The sequence below is a fragment of the Bubalus kerabau genome, chromosome 13, assembly GCF_029407905.1.
Source record: "Bubalus kerabau isolate K-KA32 ecotype Philippines breed swamp buffalo chromosome 13, PCC_UOA_SB_1v2, whole genome shotgun sequence".
Classification (NCBI taxonomy): domain Eukaryota; kingdom Metazoa; phylum Chordata; class Mammalia; order Artiodactyla; family Bovidae; genus Bubalus; species Bubalus kerabau.
In genome coordinates this window covers 22,485,920-22,507,503 of record NC_073636.1, presented here as the reverse complement: position 1 = coordinate 22,507,503, position 21,584 = coordinate 22,485,920, and the positions used below count along the sequence as shown (strand labels likewise).

The 21,584-nt window shown below is 39.6% G+C and overlaps 1 protein-coding gene and 1 non-coding gene across 5 annotated transcripts in view; both read left to right on the top strand.

Moving 5' to 3' along the window:
- Nucleotides 1–21,584, top strand: part of NEBL (nebulette) — a 377,813-nt gene that overhangs the window by 312,409 nt on the left and 43,820 nt on the right. For 2 of the 4 annotated variants that reach the window (XM_055543769.1, XM_055543768.1), the window contains 6 exons: nucleotides 848–958; nucleotides 3,768–3,878; nucleotides 10,887–10,997; nucleotides 11,165–11,275; nucleotides 16,792–16,896; nucleotides 18,782–18,874. The exons of the other annotated variants lie outside the window; for them this stretch is intronic. In XM_055543769.1, coding sequence (XP_055399744.1) covers nucleotides 848–958; nucleotides 3,768–3,878; nucleotides 10,887–10,997; nucleotides 11,165–11,275; nucleotides 16,792–16,896; nucleotides 18,782–18,874 — 642 coding nt within the window. The remainder of the gene's footprint in view (nucleotides 1–847; nucleotides 959–3,767; nucleotides 3,879–10,886; nucleotides 10,998–11,164; nucleotides 11,276–16,791; nucleotides 16,897–18,781; nucleotides 18,875–21,584) is intronic. 4 annotated transcript variants of the gene reach the window in all.
- Nucleotides 20,752–20,824, top strand: TRNAS-AGA (transfer RNA serine (anticodon AGA)). Its single transcript has one exon. It is a non-coding gene; the product is annotated as a tRNA-Ser (tRNA).

The window sequence follows — 21,584 nt, the reverse complement described above, 5'->3', positions numbered from 1 at the left end:
GTTTCATCTTTCATCTGACAAGTTAGTCATAAAGGCAACTTAGCTGAATTGGATTAGGATAGACATTGTTTTCATAATTCAATTAGTAAGAAGACAGAAATTCATTAGCACAAACAAAAAAACCCATATTATATGTACAGATTAAAGACATTTGGATCTACTTAAAATATGTTAAAATGGGTGAAATTCAGACTATATATTATCAATCTGTAGGAAATTATTTGGTTTTACAAATCTTTGAATAAAATAGAAACAAAAAAATTGGCTACATCAGTCCTTTTGATTTTGTAATTTTTCATTCTTTTCCAATTATGTTCTTTTAATGATTCATATTTTATAGACAGCTTTCAAAGAAATACTTCAAGTAATTAGTAAGAAGCATGCATTCTTAAGACCTTCCTTACCATTTAAAGGGAAGAGGGGATGGGGAGGGAGATGGGGGGAGGGAGGTTCAAAAGAGAGGGGATATATGTATAGCTATGGCTGATTCATGTTGAGGTTTGACAGAAAACAGCAAAATTCTGTAAAGCAATTATCCTTCAATAAAAAATAAATAAATTTTAAAAAAGGGAAGATATCTTTTAAAAATATGGCTCCAATATGGTACCAAAACATGTGGGAAGACAGGATAAAAGAAAAAAGATTGATAGTATTGGAAACTCCACAACCATGACTAAAAAAGAAAATGAAGTATCTGTAGGAAATAAAGAGCATGAATGCTCAGAAATCTGGTTCATTCCTTTCTAGAAATATTTTCTTTCTGTGGTCTCTGGAAACACATGTAAAACAGTATATAAATTAAAGAGTTTCCCAGTAAATTTCAAACAGTAATATTCTTGTTTCATAGAAAGAATATAAAAAGGATTTGGAAAATGAAATAAAAGGGAAAGGAATGGAGCTTAATTCCGAAGTACTTGATATTCAAAGAGCAAAACGAGCATCTGAAATGACTAGTGAGGTGAGTTCATTTATTTAACAATTGAGAATATATGAATTTTCAGCTGATTTCCTTGTCTGTAAGTCTTTCTCAGAGATTATACAGTTGACCTTTGGACAAAATGGACTTAAACTGTGCAGGTAGGTCCAGTTATACATACTTTCAATTGTAAATTTTGGAATCCTCCACGGTCCATGATTGGTTGAATCTGTGAATGCTGAGGAACCTCTCATGTGGAGGGCTGATGATAGTAATAGGGGAATTAAGCCTCTTGTTGTTTGTGTGTTCAGTTCAGTTGCTCAGTTGTGTCCGACTCTGCGACCCCATGAATCGAAGCACACCAGGCCTCCCTGTCCATCACCAACTCCCGGAGTTCACTCAAACTCATGTCCATCGAGTCAGTGATGCCATCCAGCCATCTCATCCTCTGTCATCCCCTGCTCCTCCTGCCCCCAATCCCTCCCAGCATCAGAGTCTTTTCCAATGAGTCAACTCTTCGCATGAGGTGGCCAAAGTTAACTGTATAGAAATATTCCGCAGCTTTTATGTGTAAGATGGTAATAAGCAGTTATGTCCTAGTAATCTTTTTGCAGTCAATGCATTTTTTTAAAAAATGATGCTCACCATCTCCTGTCTATGTGGTATGAGAAAAATGAACATTTCCTTATTTCAGAAAAAATTCTATATACTTAACCAAAATAATTGAATAAGATTTAATGTCATCTTTTAAACTAGTGAAAAGCAGATTAGGAAGGTGGTCTGTTAGTAACTACAGTTTAAAAGTTCACATGCTCACTGGCTGTCCCAGTCCTTGGCTAGCTACTGAGTCTACTTAAACCTCTTTATAAAATGAAAGTGGCTGTTACTCACTGTACATGAAATTTTTAAGAATGAAGTGCCTCTGAAGTGCTGTAAGTCCTTTAATCCTTGTGTTATCTCATTACTTTGGTAGCAAATAATGACACTGTCTTTGAGGAGAGTCTCACTGACTTTAACAGTGAAGAAATCTAAGACTTTATCCACATATGTCAATAAACCACGGTAATGATAACGATAATCACAATAATGATGTTGATGTGATTGTATTAGTCAGGTTGCAAATGATAGAAACCCAAGTCAAACCTGATTAAGAAACTGTTTTGGTTTAAGAACAAAGAAATCTGAGGATCACATTCAGGTTGGAATTTGAATGCTGTCCCTTTTCCTTCATCTCTCTCTTCTGTTATCTTTACTCTTGCTTTGCTCTTGACAGGCTGTTTCTATGTGATGGCACCTCTTCACGACAGTCATGTCTGACTCTTTGTGACCCCATGGACTATATAGTCTGTGGAATTCTTCAGGCCAGAATACTGGAGTGGGTAGCCTTTCCTTTCTCCAGGGGATCTTCCCAACCCAGAGATCGAACCCAGGTTCCCTGCATTGCAGGTGGATTCTTTACCAGCTGAGCCACAAGGGAAGCCCAAGAATACTGGAGGGGGTACCCTATCCCTTCTCCAGTGGATCTTCCTGACCCAGGAGTTGAACCAGGGTCTCCTGCAGGCAGATTTTTTACCAACTGGGCTATCAGGGAAGCCCCCTCTTCACGACAGGATAACTCATATCTGTGGCCACTAATTCCAGTAGGAAGTGAGCATCTGTTTGCTTACAGTACGACTAAGGTCTAAGGATTGAGTCTTACTGAGTCACCTTCTGTCTTGTGCCCAGACTCAACCCAGTCATCCTCTCTGGAGTCAGAGGAATGTCACGTGCTGATGATCTAGTATGGGTCTCACGGTCACCATTGTTCAGTTTACTTTCTAGCAGTTTAATGGTGTTTTTACGTATAAATTATTCTAAATTGATATGTGTTTTTTAAAGATTTATATTCATCTTTGGCTTGTGTTTTTTACATAAAGGAAATATTAAAAGCATTTTAGTGGAATTAAAAATATATGTAGGAAAAATCACACTCACCCCAGAACAACCCACCCAGAGTTGATGGATTGAGAGAGATTAGAGGCAATTCCTAATGGGAAATTGTGGAACTTTTTGCCAGGAGTCAGAAACAACAGTGTCCACTGTGATGTCTTTGACTAACATTGTCATCACACTTATCTATAGCAGTAATTTTCTATAAGTTTTTTTCTGTTGTGGGTAATATATCTAGTGACATTCAGATTTCAATTTTGTAAATTACTTATCAATAATACTTGGGAAAGGTTTTTTAAACTCTCAGTGGCAGAGTTCATCCAAAGAGAGTTGATGGCAAGACAGTGGCAGGAACACCAATAAACCAGGCCTTAGGATGTGGATATAGGAGTAAAAAACTGGAAAAAAGCTATCAATTACTGAAAACCCACTCTGTTCTGGGCAGTAGGCTATATGCAGTCTCCATGATCCTCACAGTGATCCTGCACGGAGGAACTATAATCCTCATTTTGCAGATGAGTAAACCAGAAATGTGAAGAAACAGTCCCAGTACCACACACATGGCCACGAGTGCTCTTACCTCAAAGTCAGTCTTCTTTCTAAAACATCAACTCAATTAAACTTGCCTTCCGATCCTTCTGGCCCCAAGACAGTTGTCAGAGAAGATTGTCACCTGGCAATTGCCTTATATAGCAAAAGTCTTGAGAGTGTATAAACTCTTCTTCAGTGAGGACAGTGAATATAGTTCTAAGCAGTTCAGAAAATTTAGGTCTAGGTGATCATTCATAGTACAAAGTAAGCTCTGTTTTCTTCTTTTAAAAAAAAAAACAAAAACATGTTTAGCCATTTTTGGTATCATTGAAATGAAATATGTCTTTGTCCCCTCAGTGTCTGAGTATTGCAAAATATTGCTTTCTTATAGAAAGAATACAAGAAAGACCTGGAATCAGAAATTAAAGGGAAGGGAATGCAAGTTGGCGTTGACACCCTTGGAATTCAGCATGCCAAAAGAGCTTCTGAGATAGCGAGTGAGGTGAGTATTGAGAGTGAGTGATGTAGACCTTGAGGCTCCTATTTTGGAACTTGACAAATCATAATAACAAACTGATTAATACATGGACTTTTTCAAAGCTTTCTGTGACTAGTTGAGCAGTTTGGAATGGAAACCATTCGCAATCATCATGCTTACTGGAAAAATTTACAGTTTCTGCTTTGCTCATTAACTTCAAGTATGTCAAAGAAAACTTGGAGAAGGGCATTTTAATAGAACACACAGATACAGACACGGATACAGTTTTTTACTTTATCCCATAATACAAGTTTCATGTTAATTTTACTCTATGATTAATATTTTCATATCATTTTTTTTGAGGATGGATCATGTGCTACTTGGTGCATTTCATTTCCAGCTATGTGAGCAGAACTTGAAAATCACACATTGAGATTGTAACATGAAAATGATGCTATTTATGTTTGGTTGGTTGTGTGTTCTCAAAATATGCTCTGTTGACCTCAACAGTGTGTCTGAAATTTCTGTAGAATCAGCATTTTGTGTTGAAGTTCATTCATCTAAAACCATTTCTTCTTCATGTAATACATGAACAACAGGATATTGAAGTTTTGTCTTAGATGCTATGATGTGATAGATATAAAATAACAAAGTTGTAGGAGTCAGATCTTATATGTATTTTTCGAATGAAATAGCCCAGAATCAGTTCTACATCTCTTGAACTCCCCCAGAAATTTTGAAAATATAGAAGGGCCACTGGAGCAGAGAGTGTTTGGGAAGAGATGACTTAGAAGAAACACGTGTAAGGCGAAAGTTGGGGTGCAGGCTAAGGGGTACAGCTCCCGTACCTTAAGGTTGGCTGGGGTTGAGGCTCCAGTAGCGCTATCCTGAGAGCTACGATGTGACATTTGCAGTTAGGCAGAGCTGGCTTAGGACTGACTCCCACCCAGGGAATCTGGAGGCTGAGAAGCAGCTGAATAATGACCAGGGGAATTACTGCTGTGCTGAGATCTGCCTCCATCCCCAGTGTTAGATACTGGCCAGGGGAATGGAATGGTGATAACTTTGTTTCAGATATAGAAACTAGGGATGGCCTAGAATTCTTGACCAAAAGGGATTCCATCTAGAAATGGTGGGAGTGGGGTGGGAGGGTGCATGCTGAACAGAGACTTGAAAACCTTCTGCCCCTAATTCTACCCCTAATTCTGTCATCCTCCTGAGAGATAGCCATTGTTAGGAATTTTCTGTAGAGCCTTTCAGATCTATTTTTCTGTGTATATAGATAACTATACATTTGTGCACAAGGAACTGAAAAAAACCTTAAATAAATACAATGTAGTTTGTCCTTGCTTTTCTCACTGAATATCATGGACCCTTTTCCATGTTCAGTTCAGTTCAGTTCAGATCAGTTGCTCAGTCGTGTCTGACTCTTTGTGACCCCATGGACTGCAGCACGCTAGGCCTCCCTGTCCATCACCAACTCCTGGAGTTTACTCAAACTTTCGTCCATTTAGTTGGTGATACCATCTAACCATCTAATCCTCTGTCATCCCCTTCTCCCCCTACCTTCAATCTTTCCCAGCATCAGGGTCTTTTCCAATGAGTCAGTTCTTTGCATCAGGTGGCCAAAGTATTGGAGTTTCAGCTTCAGCATCAGCCCTTGCAAAGAATATTCAGGACTGGTTTCCTTTAGGATGGACTGGTTGGATCTCCTTGCAGTCCAAGGGACTCTCAAGAGTCTTCTCCAACACCACAGTTCAAAAGCATCAATTCTTCGGTGCTCAGTTTTCTTCAGAGTCCAACTCTCACATCCATACATGACCAGTGGAAGAACTATAGTTTTGACTAGACGGACCTTTGTTGGCAAAGTAATGTCTCTGCTTTTTAATATGTCTAGGTTGGTCATAACTTTTCTTCCAAGGAGCAAGTGTCTTTTAATTTCATGGCTGCAGTCACCATCTGCAGTGATTTTGGAGCCCAGAAAAATAAAGTCTGACACTGTTTCCCCATCTGTTTGCCATGGAGTGATAGGACTGGATGCCATGACCTTAGTTTTCTGGATGTTGAGTTTTAAGGCAACTTTTGCACTCTCCTCTTTCACTTTCATCAAGAGGCTCTTTAGTTCTTCTTCACTTTCTGCCATAAGGGTGGTGTCATCTGCATATCTGAGGTTATTGATATTTCTCCCAGCAATCTTGATTCCAGCTTGTGCTTCATCCAGCCGGACATTTCTCATGATGTACTCTGCATATAAGTTAAATAAGCAGGGTGACAATATACAGCCTTGATGTACTTCTTTCCCCATTTGGAACCAGTCTGTTGTTCCATGTCCAGTTTTTACTGTTGCTTCTTGATCTGCATACAGATTTCTCAGGAGGCAGGTCAGGTGGTCTGGTATTCCCATCTCTTTCAGAGTTTTCCACAGTTTGTTGTAATCCACACAGTCAAAGGCTTTGGCATAGTCAATAAAGCAGAAGTAGATGCTTTTCTGGAACTCTCTTGCTTTTTCAGTGATCCAACGGATGTTGGCAATTTGATCTATGATTCCTCTGCCTTTTCTAAATCCAGCTTGAGCATCTGGAAGTTCATGGTTCACGTATTGCTGAAGCCTGGCTTGGAGAATTTTGAGCATTACTTTACTAGCGTGTGAGATGAGTGCAATTGTGTGGTAGTTTGAGCATTCTTTGTCATTGTCTCTCTTTGGGATTGGAATGAAAACTGACCTTTTCCAGTCCTGTGGCCACTGCTGAGTTTTCCAAATTTGCTGGCATATTGGGTGCAGCACTTTCACAGCATCATCTTTTAGGATTTGAAATAGTTCGACTGGAATTCCATCACCTCCACTAGCTTTTTTCGTAGGGATACTTCCTAAGGCCCCATTGACTTTGTATTCCCAGATGTCTGGCTCTAGGTGAGTGATCACACTGTCGTGATTATCTGGGTTGTGAAGATCTTTTTGATATAGTTCTTCTGTATATTCTTGCCATCTCTTCTTAATATCTTCTGCTTCTTAATATCTTCTTTTCCATGTTACTTTATATAATTCTACCTCATTGTTTTAGAAAAATTATGTTCTGTAACATGGATATAAATATGCAGCCATTTGCCTTTAATGTCCTGTAGGGCTTCCCTGGTGGCTCAGAGGGTAAAGCATCTACCTGTGATGCGGAAGACCCAGGTTCGATCCCTGAGTCAGGAAGATCCCCTGGAGAAGGAAATGCCAACCCACTCCAGTATTCTTGCCTGGAGAATCCCATGGACAGAGGAACCTGATGGGCTACAGTCCATGGGGTCACAAAGAGTCCGACACGACTGAGCAACTACACTTACACTTAGGCATTACCACATGTCAATGACATTTAAATGTATTATAACAGGGATTTTACATAACCTACTGAAAATCCTCATTTTTCCCTTAGATCTGCTTCCTTCTTTCACCCCTTTCTTTGCAAGTGGTATCAGTGAAATCCCAGAAGTTACTTTGATTACTATTGTCAGCAAGTTTTATTGACTCCATAACCATAATGATTTCCTAGATCCATCTACCTCTCCCCACTTTTGTCCAAGCCACAATCTCTATCTCCTGGATCATTGCAGTAGCTTTCTAAACAAGATTCTTCTTCCAATATTGACCTCATTCTCTACCCAGAAGCCAGAACAATCCTTGAAGAGTTAAGTTTTCTGATTTCTCCCACTGAAAACTCTCCAGTGGTTTCCAGTCATGTGCAGTATGGGCACCATACTCCTTGCTCTGGTATGGTGCCATGCTCTCCCTCCTGCTCATTCTCAACCCCTGTACCGTTCTCCCTTGCTCATCTATTCTAGTCTTAAAGGCTCCAGGCTGGCTGCACCTCCACAAGTTTTACAGTCTCTGTATAGCTCTGTTTCTTCCTGAAAGTCCTTCCCCTTGTCTTTGCATGGCTGGCTCTTTCTTGTCCTTCCTTTCTTAGATTTATTAGTATTTCCTTATGGTCGCCTCCTTGGGCTTCTGAGTAACTGACTATCTATCAACTATCAAATCACTACTTATATTTTCTGTTATTTTTGTTGTTATGAAGAGAGTGCAATATCCAGTATTCGTTCAAGGTCCTGGATTGGACTATGGGGGCGGGATGAGGAATTTGGAGCTGGAGAAGAGTCTTCAAAATCATCCTCATGGGACTGAACTTGAAGCCAAAATAAAGCATACTTTCTCTGGAGAAAGTAATGTGGAAAGAACAGAAATTTTGCATTTCACACTTTTACCTAAGAATCTTCTATGACATATTCCTTTTATGACAAGTTGAAGTGTTGCATGTTTCCTTAGAATGATAATACATTAGTTTATTCAGAGATACACTGATTGAGATGTCTTTGTATACCTTGGGATTGCATTTAGTTGACACTTGAACAACACGGGACATTAATTCCCATATAACTTATGGTCTGCTCTCTATATCCATGGTTTCTCCACACCCACAGGTTCAACCAACCACAGACCATGTAGTGCTGTACTTGTTACTGTTGAAAATATCACCACACAAGTGCAGCTGCACAGTTCAAACCCATGAATCTATGATCAAGACTCAAACTTTGTTCAAGACTCAAACTCACTAGGAAAATGGTGCATTTTGGTTATTGAGAACCCAAGGAAAAACAGGCCTTGAAGAGTCAGCTGTACTGTGGCCCAGACCAATTCTGGTGATGCCGTATCTTTGTCATCCACAGTCTCATTTGTGTATAATTATAGCTATGTTGCATTTTGCTCAAATGACAGGTTCTCAAGTCCTTTTCAACTAGACTTCAGGACTTTGCAATAGTTCAGCTTTTGTTTTTCCAGATAAAGTGAATGTGCTGTATTGTTACACAGATGACCTCTCACAGTTTAACTTTGCTGGTGGGCTTGCCCATGTGACTTGCATTAAAAAATCTGACTCAGGCTCTTGGAACATAGATGTCATCATGTTTTTCTTTTAAGTTTTTCTAAGTTGTAAGATATTTTATTATGTATCAATATTAGCTGATGTGACTACAGTCCATGTAGTCTATTTATGTGCTTTTGAATGCTTTTAGATTTGAAAATTCATATTGGAAATATTAAATGGCATATTTATACCATGGAATTTTGGTGGTAATCTATGATCAGTACCTCAGTTTCTACATATATTATCTTTCAAATGAAGTGTTTTGCTTTTGGGCCTTAGCTAAAAACAGAGCTTTTTACAGGCATAGTGATAATTTAATATTATTAGTTTGAAAGTTAAACATTTTTACCTGAATGTTTAACTTTTTTATTATTTCACTTCAGGAAAGTAAAACTGAGACTGTAAGTCAGTGCAAATGGGCAGATTTATGGGTAGCAGACTTATGGGTAGATAGTAAATACCATTTCTCTAGATTGAAATTTTTGTTTACAACTTCTCTAAATTTACAACATCACAAATAAGCAAAACAAAATTTATTTTATAGCATGGAATCACAAATCTTGGGTATGTCAGCATAATAGGAAGTAATTGTTTTTGAAGAAATTTAATAGGATATAGTCAGTAGTTTCCTTTTAATATAATTTTCATTGAAGAATAACATTCATACATATAAATGTTCAATTATAGGAATAAGAATAATCAGTAGCTTTAAAATGTGACAAGAGTGTCTTAAGACAGTTGTGTCTATGTAATCATGACATTTTATAGGTAACAGATAATCCAGCTCAAAAAAGCAGATAATTTTTATTGTTCTTGTGACCCAGCAGTAGAGGAATCCTTGGGCATGGCTTAATCTAGGACTGACTTACACAGTGTGATTCTGTTTTAGCTTCTGACTTTCTCTTCTGGGGCAGGCTTTCTTCTCCATTTGCAAGGAGGCGCATGGCAGCTCCCAGGGCTGCAAACTTCTTCATTCATGTCCAGAAGGAAAGAAAAGTCTCCTGATACATTGTGTGGAAAGAGAAACGTTCCTTTCCTTAAATGTTCCAATCATGAAGGGCCAGGGGTGGGGTGTAACGATTTTCTTCAGCCTAGTAGGGTCCTTGCACTGGGGCCAGTCTCAGCCAAGTTGGAGGGCTTAGAACAGGAAGCAGCGAGTTGCCCAGTGACAAATCAAGGAGCGAATGAAGGAAAAACAGGAGTGAGGTTCCAGGAGGCAACCAGCAATTATTCACTACAGAATGAGATACGACAATTTTTTAAAATCAATACGTATTTAATTAAATGTTTTCAAAGTATAACATTTTGTCAACTAGTCAATAGCAATGTAACACATGTATTATAAAGTTACATATATATTATCTTCCATAACAGATAAAATTATACTTTAATATAGTCTATTTACTATGGATTGGGGCTTTTGCCAGTAAAGATGAGAATATACCAATGGCCGATAAGCACATGAAAGGATGCTCAGCATCATTACCATCAGTGAAATGCAAAAGAAAGCCACAGTATTACTTCACACCATCAGTGAAATGCAAAAGAAAGCCACAGTATTACTTCACACCCACTAAAAGGCTAGGATAAAAAAACATAGATTATAACAAGTGTTAGTGAAGTTGTAGAGAAATCAGAACCCTTCTTGTGTATTGCTGCTAGGATTGTAAGACTGAATAGCCACTTTGGAAAACAGTTTAGCAGTTCCTCAAAAGGCTAAACAGTTACCATATGACCCAGCAATTTCATTTCTAGGTTATATACTCAAGAGAAATGAAAACTTATGTAATGTGACATTTTTACACTCATATTTTATTGATATTCATCAAATTATATATTAACCAATATTTTATCACTTTATTGAAATATAAAATATTTTCCTTCACCTCCCTGTGTTTTCTTTCTTAAGTCACGTTAGTAGAAAAAAAGCTGCCTGAGTCCTTGTGGTCACTCCAAGTTGTGTTCTGCCACAAATTAAGTCTTTGTCATTTCCTAGAAAAAGAGAAGTGAATTTACATCCAGTTTATTTCTAAAAGCCATGATCTTGACATCAAAAATGACATCAAGTTTTCCAACGCAGATTTTCAAATTATTGTAAGGCCCTAATTTCAGGTTTTATTTTCTGCAGAAAGATTATAAAAGAGATCTGGAGACTGAAATTAGAGGGAAAGGCATGCAGGTGAGCACAGACACTCTCGATATCCAGAGAGCCAAGAAAGCATCTGAAATGGCCAGTCAGGTAAGAAACTAACAGGACACGAAGTTTAAAACAAACACATCAAATTGTATACAGAAGAAATATAAATGGTGTTTCCACATGTGTGACATTGAGATTCAAACATGTAAATATCTGCATTGCTATGGAAAGCCATGCAAAACTCTGAAGATTGTTTTCTGTTCTTTTAGAAAGAATATAAGAAAGACTTAGAAAATGAAATTAAAGGGAAAGGAATGCAAGTGAGCATGGATATCCCGGATATGCTTCGAGCCAAGAGGGCATCTGAAATCTATAGCCAGGTTGGTAGAGAATGAAGATGCTCAGGATAATATATTCTAATATCCCAGCACCTTCTGCTCTGTGTGTCTTTATGATTTGTGCCTTTTTGAGGGGTTTCTATTCAAAGTAAATGCACTCTATTATAAAGTAACCACTAACCAAACTTGATTTTGTCAATAATGAAAGGGACAACTGCTGTAGATCCATCTCAACAAAACTTATTGAGCATCAGAGCATCCCTATTAGGTCCCTCTGTTTTGAGTCCAAGGACATTTTGACCTTTTTATTTCCATTTTTTTATTCCATTGTGAACTTGGCTCTAATGCTTATCCTGCAAAAAATACAAAGAATTTTCTTTTATCTATTTCATCATGCATATTTTAATTTAAATAAACAACTTAAACTAAGAATAAGTTAAACTGTACAAAGTATAAGGTGAAATTGAAGATTAAGATTAACCAAAATTTAATGTAAGATCTAAGTTTTGTTGATAAAATTTAATTTGCCAAGTATATCTGTGACAAATCTGCCAGAAAACTGGATATAAGAGCAATAATGACCACACAGGAAAGTGTATAATGGAAGAAAAAAGTTATTGATAAAATCTGATTTGGGCAAAGTTATTCATTAGTGAATAATTTATTTGCTATAATATTTGTTATAAAAAGAATGAATCCCAATGGAAAAGTAGTATGCTGCTGCTGCTATATCACTTCAGTTGTGTCTGACTCTGTGTGACCCCAAAGATGGCAGCCCACCAGGCTCTCCCATCCCTGGGATTCTCCAGGCAAGAACACTGGAGTGGGTTGCCATTTCCTTCTCCAATGCATGAAAGTGAAAAGTGAAAGTGAAGTCGCTCAGTCGTGTCCGACCCTCAGTGACCCCATGGACTGCCGCCTTCCAGGCTCCTCCGTCCATGGGATTTTCCAGGCAAGAGTACTGGAGTGGGGTGCCATTGACTTCTCTGGGAAAAGTAGTATAGAGGAATGAAAAAAAAAAAAAAAGATAATGAAGAAATTGGATTTGGCTAATGGGATTTATGTTGACATAATTTTTAACAAAATTTGACCAAATTTGTCAAAATTCTGACTAATAAGCAAGGAATTGAAACATCCACTGGTTCAAAATTAGAGTGTCACAGAACTCAGGTTCAGGGGCTAGTCACGCAAGGATTCAATATTGAGAGACAAATGTGAGTAAAAGGAAAGATAGCTTTGCTGAGGAGGCCAGCAATCCTAGGGAGAAGGTGTACTCATGTCCCAAAGAACCAACTATCCCCTGCTATCAGGGGCAAGAGTTTTTATAGGGGAAGTTTAGGGGTGTATAGGCAAAGGGAGTTGGTGATGGACAGGGAAGCCTGGTGTACTGCAGTCCATGGGGTTGCAAAGAGTCGGACACAACTGAGCAACTGAACTGAGGCAAAGGGAGGGGGCCTGTGAGCAGAAAAGAGTCAGACAGTCTTCTTGAAATTGATCATGTGGTGGTCTAATCAGTGTCATCTTGATTGTTTTAAGTGCAATTAATCTTCAGTTCCAAGACTGGTTTGTTCCCATTTCCTTGAGTCCAGTTCTTAAAACTGTGGCAGCTTATGTCACGGCGATAGTCTGTTTCATCATGTAGTTAGCTTCTTCCACCTGGTGGAGGTTTCAGCATTTACAAAACAGCTCAAAGGATATGGCTGAAAATATTCTCTATAGCTCTTCAGGAAGAACTAAAGGTCCTTGACTTTGTTTAATGACTAAATTTTATTTGGCCTTGTTTCATTGCTTTCCTTTGTTTCCATATTTCTAAATTCTCTGATGAAATTTATTCTGACTAAAGTTTCTATAGACAAGAGATAGGTGGAGGTAATGGGGGAGTGGAGTCTCTCCTGGGAAGTCCCCATGGGGTCCTGCTCCATTTAAAGGGTATCATGATGCCAGAATTAAGTATTTATCCAAGGAACTGCCTGCTTCTCAGCCTTCTTCAGTGACAGAGCAGATGGGACGGTCCTGAAGTGTGTTCATCTGTCCTCAGTGTCTCATGATGGCACTGAACTTGGAGAAGTTGACACTAGTTGTATCAGCTAAACTAAAAATCATAAATTCTTAAAACGGGCATATTGCCATTTGATTCAGTGGAGAAAAGTTGCCAAACTCATTCATACATTCAGTAGATACTTCTTGAACACCCATTTACATGCAAAATTAGACTTGGATTTTTGGCTTTGGGGAACTACTAGGTAATCTAATTATCAAATAATCATGCAAATATAGTATGACAAATTATGATATGTCCTCAGTTCAGTTCAGTCGCTCAGTCGTGTCTGACTCTTTGCGACCCCATGAATCGCAGCATGCCAAGCCTCCCTGTCCATCACCAACTCCCGGAGTTCACCCAGACTCACATCCATCGAGTCAGTGATGCCATCCAGCTATCTCATCCTCTGTCGTCCCTTCTCCTCCTGCCCCCAATCCCTCCCAGCATCAGAGTCTTTTCCAATGAGTCAACTCTTTGCATGAGGTGGCCAAAGTACTGGAGTTTCAGCTTCAGCATCATTCCCTCCAAAGAAATCCCAGGACTGATCTCCTTCAGAATGGACTGGTTGGATCTCCTTGCAGTCCAAGGGACTCTCAAGAGTCTTCTCCAACACCACAGTTCAAAAGCATCAATTCTTCGGCGCTCAGCCTTCTTCACAGTCCAACTCTCACATCCATACATGACCACAGGAAAAACCATAGCCTTGACTAGATGGACCTTTGTTGGCAAAGTAATGTCTCTGCTTTTGAATATGCTATCTAGGTGGTCATACCAGAAAGTAAAGATAACAAAAGTAAACCCTTCCCATAGGAAGTGGTGCCTGAGTTGTTAGAATTCCTGCTTTAATTTAACAGTGTTGCTTTTGTGAGTGTGATATGAGGGTACATCTGATTTTAAAGAACTTTAGTTATTTGAGATAAAAGGGAATGTTTAAAAGGGTTTAATGATGCTGTGGTGCATTTCAATGTGAACAATATTCTCCTTCCTTAACAAGCAGCAGTATGCCATGCAGTTACCTTCACTGACTTTGGAACCAGAGTGGCTGGGTTTAAATCCTGGTTCTGACACTTAGCTAGTGCCTCAGTTTCCCCAAGAGTGGATAATAATACCTGCTTGTGGGGTTATCTTTCTCTGATCTTCTAGGAGGTATCTATCATTCAGCAGGTAGCCATTCTGGACTCCAGAATGTCTTGCCTTCCCTGTCATGCTGTCCAAAGGCTGGGGCTGGAAGCTTCTCCTGTGACTCGGTAGGGCCTTCACTAGCACTGCTTCCTTTTTACTGCACTGCTGGAGTTGATTTCCTGTTTCTCCACTGCTGGAAAGCCTTCCTTGCCCTGCCCTCAGGTCTTGGGCAGCGCCAAGCCTCCCGGGAGCTCCAGGATTGTATTTCACAAAGGAAAATGCTGGAGGCTTAGGTGTGGGGTCAAGAGCTACAAAGGGTGCAGCCTTGCAGACCAGAGCCTGTCCCTCCACTTTGGCCTCTGGCCACTCTGTTCCCCATCCCAACCCTAGGACCCCGCAACACTGCCTGCCCTTGGCCCCCCACGACTTCCTTGCACCCTGCCCTCTCCTTGTTATTGACAACCTTCCCCAAGTTTTGGAACCCAAAACCCCTGAGCTCCTGCACCCCGCCACCCCTTGCCTCTGGTGCGAGCTGAAGCTGAAATACCAGACCACCTGACCTGCCTCCAGAGAAATCTATATGCAGGTCAAGAAGCAACAGTTAGAACTGGACATGGAACAACAGACTGGTTCCAAATCAGGAAAGGAGTATGTCAAGGCTGTATATTGTCACCCTGCTTATTTAACTTATATGCAGAGTACATCATGAGAAATGTCGGGCTGGATGAAGCACAAGCTGGAATCAAGATTGCCGGGAGAAATATCAATAACCTCAAATATACAGATGACACCACCCTTATGGCAGAAAGTGAAGAAGAACTAAAGAGCCTCTTGATGAAAATGAAAGAGGGGAGTGAAAAAGTTGCCTTAAAACTCAACATTCAGAAAACTAAGATCATGGCATCCAGTCCCATCACTTCATGGCAAATAGATGGGGAAACAGTGGAAACAGTGACAGACTTTATTTTTGGGGCTCCAAAATCACTGCAGATGGTGATTGCAGCCATGAAATTAAAAGATGCTTACTCCTTGGAAGGAAAGTTATGACCAACCTAGATAGCATATTCAAAAGCAGAGACATTACTTTGCCAACAAAGATCTGTCTAGTCAAGGCTATTGTTTTTCCAGTGGTCATGTATGGACGTGAGAGTTGAACTATAAAGAAAACTGAGCGCTGAAGAATTGATGCTTTTGAACTGTTGTGTTGGAAAACACTCTTTAGAGTCCCTTGGACTGCAAGGAGATCAAGCCAGTCAATCCTAAAGGAAATCAGTCCTGAATATTCATTGGAAGGACTGATGCTGAAGCTGAAACTCCAGTACTTTGGCCACCTGATGCGAAGAGTTCACTCATTTGAAAAGACCCTGATGCTGGGAAAGATTGAAGGCAGGAGGAGAAGGGGACAACAGAGAATGAGATGATTGGATGGCACCACCAACTCAATAGACATGAGGTTGAGTAAACTATGGGAGTTGGTGATAGACAGGGAGGCCTGGCATGCTACAGTCCATGAGGTTGCAAAGAGTCGGACACGACTGAGCGACTGAACTGAACTGGACTGAACCGGACTGAACTGAACTACTATGTAAATGCTGGCACTAGTGGAAGGTATTGCCTAGGATATATCTGAGCTCATAATAGTACATTTAGTAGCAAAAGGAAAATTGAGATTTTTATCTCTAGCACAAAATACTAGTACCTTTTCCTTAGTCAAATGTATCTTTATCTGAAGTAGGAAGCAAAGTATAAATCTAGAAGCATGAAGACAAGTAAACAAAGAGAGTCAGGTTACTGGTAGGAGTTATATGGGCTATTTTGAACAGGAACTGGAACTGCTCATAAGAGAGTAGGTTCTAGGCTTACGACTCATAGAGGTCAGGCTGTCCCAGGGTGTTTGAATAGTCTTGAGTGGGAACCATTGCCTGAGAGAAGGTGAATGTATTTTCCTAGACTGTTTGCTTACCCCTTTTGCATATGCTGTTTATTTTTACTGTTGCATAAATACATCATAGAGCTGGACAAGACTGAGCGACTGAGCACACACACACAAACACATCAACAACTGATTTGAATCCTAAGGTACAATGTAGAGCAAGTGGGCTTCCCTTGTGGCTCAACTGGTAAAGAATCCACCTGCAATGCGGGAGACCTGGGTTTGATCCCTGGGTTGGGAGGATGCCCTGGAGAAGGGAAAGGCGACCCACTCCAGTATTCTGGCCTGGAGAATTCCATGGACTGTATAGTTCATGGGGTTGCAAAGAGTTGGACACAACTGAGTGACTTTCACTTTCAGGTATAGCAGAGTTGGAAAAAGTAGTACCATTTTCTCTTTGTCTCTGTCTCTCTTGAATATGGCACACAGAGCTTCAGATTCACATTCACTTTATATTTTTAGAAAAAGTATAAAGATGAGGCAGAGAAGATGCTTTCTAGCTATTCTACTGTGGCAGATACTCCTGAAATTCAGAGAATTAAGACAACTCAACAAAACATTAGTGCGGTGAGTAGCCATTGTCTCTTTCCAGTTGTCATCTTGAAATGATGTTTTGAAAGGGGGCCTTTGTTCCTCAGTCTGATTTTTTTTGCTGCCTTGCTTGAATTTTCTGTCAAATGTATATCTTTCCTTCTTTAAAATCATAAGAACACCAAATGTTCTTACAACTTATAATTTATCACGATTATTTTAGAATTACAGATTCAAATTTCCTTTTTAGGTACAAGCAACAGGTACTTTTAACCGAATTTTAAAATTTCACTTAGGAAAGAGATCTTAATCTTACACACATATTTTATTTTGAAGATAAAAATAGTCATATGAAATGATTGCCTTCCTGGTCATTGATTAATTGCATTGATAATACATCTAGGGATTTACTAGTTTGTAACCAATTCCTAAGGGCTTCCCTGGTGGCTCAGTGGTAAAGAACTAGCCTGCCATTTCAGGAGATGTGAGTTCAATCCATGGGTCAGGAAAATCCCGTGAAGAAGGAAATGGCAACCCACTACAGTGTTTTTGCCTAGAAAATCCCATGGACAGAGGAAATTGGTAGGCTACAGTCTATGGGGTCACAAAAGAGTTAGAAACCACTTAGTGATTAACCAACAACAATCAATTCCTAAACGTTCATATTTTTGTTTTGAGGAATAGGAATTTTATTAGCATCATTGATTAAGATAGTGGGCTTATATGTAATGGGTATATGAACTTGAATTCTAAAATAAAAATTGATGGTACAGCCAATATTTTAATGTAGAATTAACTTAGTGGTTAAGTAAATGTTATTAAAAATATAAATTCTATTATTTCTGAAAATTTCTGGAATGTTTTCTACTTTCTAATAAGTTGGAAACCTCTTAACTCTGCAGGTATGCTGTTCAGGTACCTCTAGGGTCTTCACAGGCAGGCTGTGCCAAGAGATGTAGAAATCTTGCTGGAAGAGAGGATGAGGGAGAAGAGTCGTGTGGCCCTTACCGCCTGTGATTCCAGATTTCTAGCTTTTGCGGGGGAACATCTCATATGTCCTGCTCTCCTGACCTCCACTGGGACCTACTGGTTAACAAACATCAGGAGAGTGAACCCAAAGGCGGTGCTCTGTGACAACCTAGAGGGATAGTGTAGGGAGGAAAGCAGGAGGGGTCACATGTATACCTATGGCCAGCTCATGTTGATGTGTGGCAGAAACCATCAGAGTACTGTAAAGAAATTATCCTCCAATTTAAAAATTAATTAAAGAAGAGAGGGAGTAGCTCTGGCCTCGAATGACTTCTTTATAATTAGTCTGTTTTTCTGTAGGACACTTTGTTTTTTCTTTTGCTTTGTGGTCGAAAGGGGTAGGCGTCAGTAGGGATGGAGAGATGTGGGAAGGTTTAAGGAATAAGTGGAAGATAAGGAAAACAGGCTGACTTAGTGTTGATGCTGATGGTAAAGCTAATATTTTCTTTGAAGAGAATAAGACTGTCTTTGCTCTCACTTGAAGAAGAGCAGTTGCTTGAAACTTCATGCTATTTTTGAATTAAATGGTAACTGCTTAGTGAGCTTTTGTAATATGTCCTTTAATTTTTCTCAGCTGCACATGTGACATATATTTGTATTTGAAGAAGAAAACTTATATTCTTAGAGCAAGTAATCTGCAGCCATGTAAGGTACCAGGCATACCCTAGAACAGGTAGTAGAGGTTTACTTGTAAGACTGTGGAATACAAAACCAAAGTTCTACATTTATTCCCATGATGGATTATTTAATTGATTAATGTAACATTGGTTCTCATAAATAGACGCTGTATTCACATTACTTTAAAACCTGAGAAATGTTCCTTTACAAGAATCGAATCTAGGACTTGAATTCTAAAAAGCTTAGTTATTCTTTTCCTTCTCTTGTAATAAAGGTATTTTATAAGAAAGAAGTAGGAGCTGGCACAGCAGTAAAAGATACTCCTGAGATTGAACGAGTGAAGAAAAATCAGCAGAACATTAGTTCAGTAAGTTCTCTGTGGCATTAATTATCCTTTGCAAAAGCAAACACAAGTTAGATAAATGTTTTTAGTTTTTTACAAAACTAGCTGCCTTTTTCTTTTTTTTCTTCACTTTGTTGAAACACTGTTTCATCAAATATCAAAGACCTAACTTTCAGAAGGAAACTGTAGCCTTGTTCCCCTTGAACCTAAAGCAGTATTTCATCTTGATATATATATATCATAGTGCATAAGAGATAGATCACTTTAATAGTACAGTAATGAAATCTAGGATTAGTTTTCATCGTTTTGAACAGAATTTTAGCTGTATTACAATTTTCAGAGGAAGGATACTTTTCAATACCTCCCCTCCACTTGGACGAAAGAAATTTTATCCTGATAGAATGATTAAAGGCACTAGAACATTTATTTGGTGGCTCAAGAGAAGGTTTCAAAGGCCCCATTTACCTTCTACTTCTTTGAGCTTCCAGCAAAGAAAAGCACACACCTTCATTATAATTTGTAAAATAAATTACTGCCCCCCTCCCCAGTGCCCTTTGAACTTGGGGGAAGGGTAGAGGAGGTGTTTAATGTTATGGGTTAAAAACTTCATTCAGCGCTTGACATTTAGAATGGATCATTGCTACCCTTACCAATAGGTGTATTTGGTAATAGTTGTTATACAGTCATCCCTCCGTGCCCACAGGGAGTGGTTGCAGGAGCCCCGCCCCCCGCCCCTGCCACACACACACACACACACACACACACAAACACACACACAGTCATTCACACATACTCACACCAACATCTACGGATGCCCACATCCCTCACTGTTGGGCCTCCACATCCTTAGGTTCCACATCGAGGATGTGAGGAGCTTGCTGTTTAGTTTCTTGTTGAGGGTTCTTTCCTTACATCTCCTTCCCGGACGTTTCTCTTCACCTTCACCCTTGGAGGCAGAGTTTCTTTAAGTCATCCAAGTCGAACTGCCTGGATTAAACGCCTTTGTCAGGAGCTCCGGTGGTTACCTGGCATCCTAGAGTATGTGTGCACTGGCATTTGTGGACACAGAGTAGGAAAGGTAAGGGAGCGCTGTAGTCAACAGACTTACAGAAAATGAACTTGCAGAAAACCTGCAGAATGCGAGTACACTCAGAGCCCTGTACAGGGAAGGAATCTGATTTCCTGAAGAAAGCGTAGGGAAGGGGACCTGGCGTCGAGAGTGCCGATCTGCTGTGGCAGGAGTCTGTGTCAGGCAACACTCGAGCCTGGCAGAGAAATTAGCTCAGCTGAGAAATGTACAGTGGTCGTTTCCTTCCCTTCCAAATGATAACATCTGAAATGTACCCATCAGTGTACTGGGGTATAATGTTATAAATGTTCTGTACCGCACAGTTCTATTGCCTACAGCGAAATGACTGTGCCATTTTCATTAGTTTGGAGTCGTATGAAAAACAAAAATGTTCATCTTTAATCGTGTTTAGCGTCTCACCCTAGGAAAATCACACAGTCTATCATTTCTTCTCCCGGCATCCCCCTGCATCTTCTAGCAAACAATAAATGCATAGTTCTGTATATCTATGAGCCTGGGCCATAAACTCCTGCTTAGTATTCAAATGGAAAGTTGCCCTTTCAAGATTAGCAAGATCTGTCAAACCAAGATAGGATTCTCTAACATTTAAAGATCTCAACATTTTCCACCTCCAGAGTATGAGCCTTTTGAGTATTACTTTTCTCTCTTAAGAACTATTTTGGAGTCCTACTCGGAGACAGTCTGTCTCAGTGTACTCTTAATTTAACTGTTTTGGATCTGGCCTAATATTGGCGGTGTTACTCATATCACGTATGAAATGTACAGATGCTAAAACATAGATGATAGCGAAGATATTTAGGTACTGAGGACTTCCCTGGTGGCTCAGATGGTAAAAGCGTCTGCCTAGAGTGCAGGAGACCCGGGTTCGATCCCTGGGTCGGGAAGATCCCCTGGAGAAGGAAATGGCAACCCACTCCAGTACTCTTGCTTGGAAAACCCCATGGATGCCGGATCCTGGTGGGCTACACTCCATGGGGTTACAAAGAGTCGGACAGGACTGAGCGAATTCACTTTCACTTTCTTCATGACTCTCAGCATGAATTTCAGCCTTAATCATTTTAAACATTACCAAGTGATTTCTAAAACGTCTTTTGCATAGATCTAAGTCTTTGCTAAATTTCAACATATGGCACTTAAGTCTAGCTGATGTGTCCATATTTGTATGTATATACGTGTCCTTTATCTCAATTGCAATCTTCTGTGCATTTTAGACATATTAAAATACCATGTGATAGGATAGCATCACTAATCATTTTATAAGTTTAAAGGGCTTGTCCTGGGCATAACTGTTTGCCGGTGTTATCATTTATCTGGTTGATCTTCCTCTAAGTAGACTTGACTGAGGAGCTTTTGACTATTGTGAATGCCAGGATATAGGCGGGCTTCACATAACATGACTGTGTGGTAGAAGACACTTCCTGACTTTCTGCTACTGGCCCTTCTATAGTGATCAGCACTCAATGGAATCTGCTTGTACATATTTCCTCCCACTTTCCTCTTTCTCTTCATTTTTTTTCTTATTCTAGATTATTTGTGTACTCTCAGTCAGATAAGCAGTGTTTTCAAGACTTAGTAGCTAACTCAGTTTAACATGGTGAGAACACAAATAATAAATAGAAATTGCTTTTATTATAGAAAAATAAT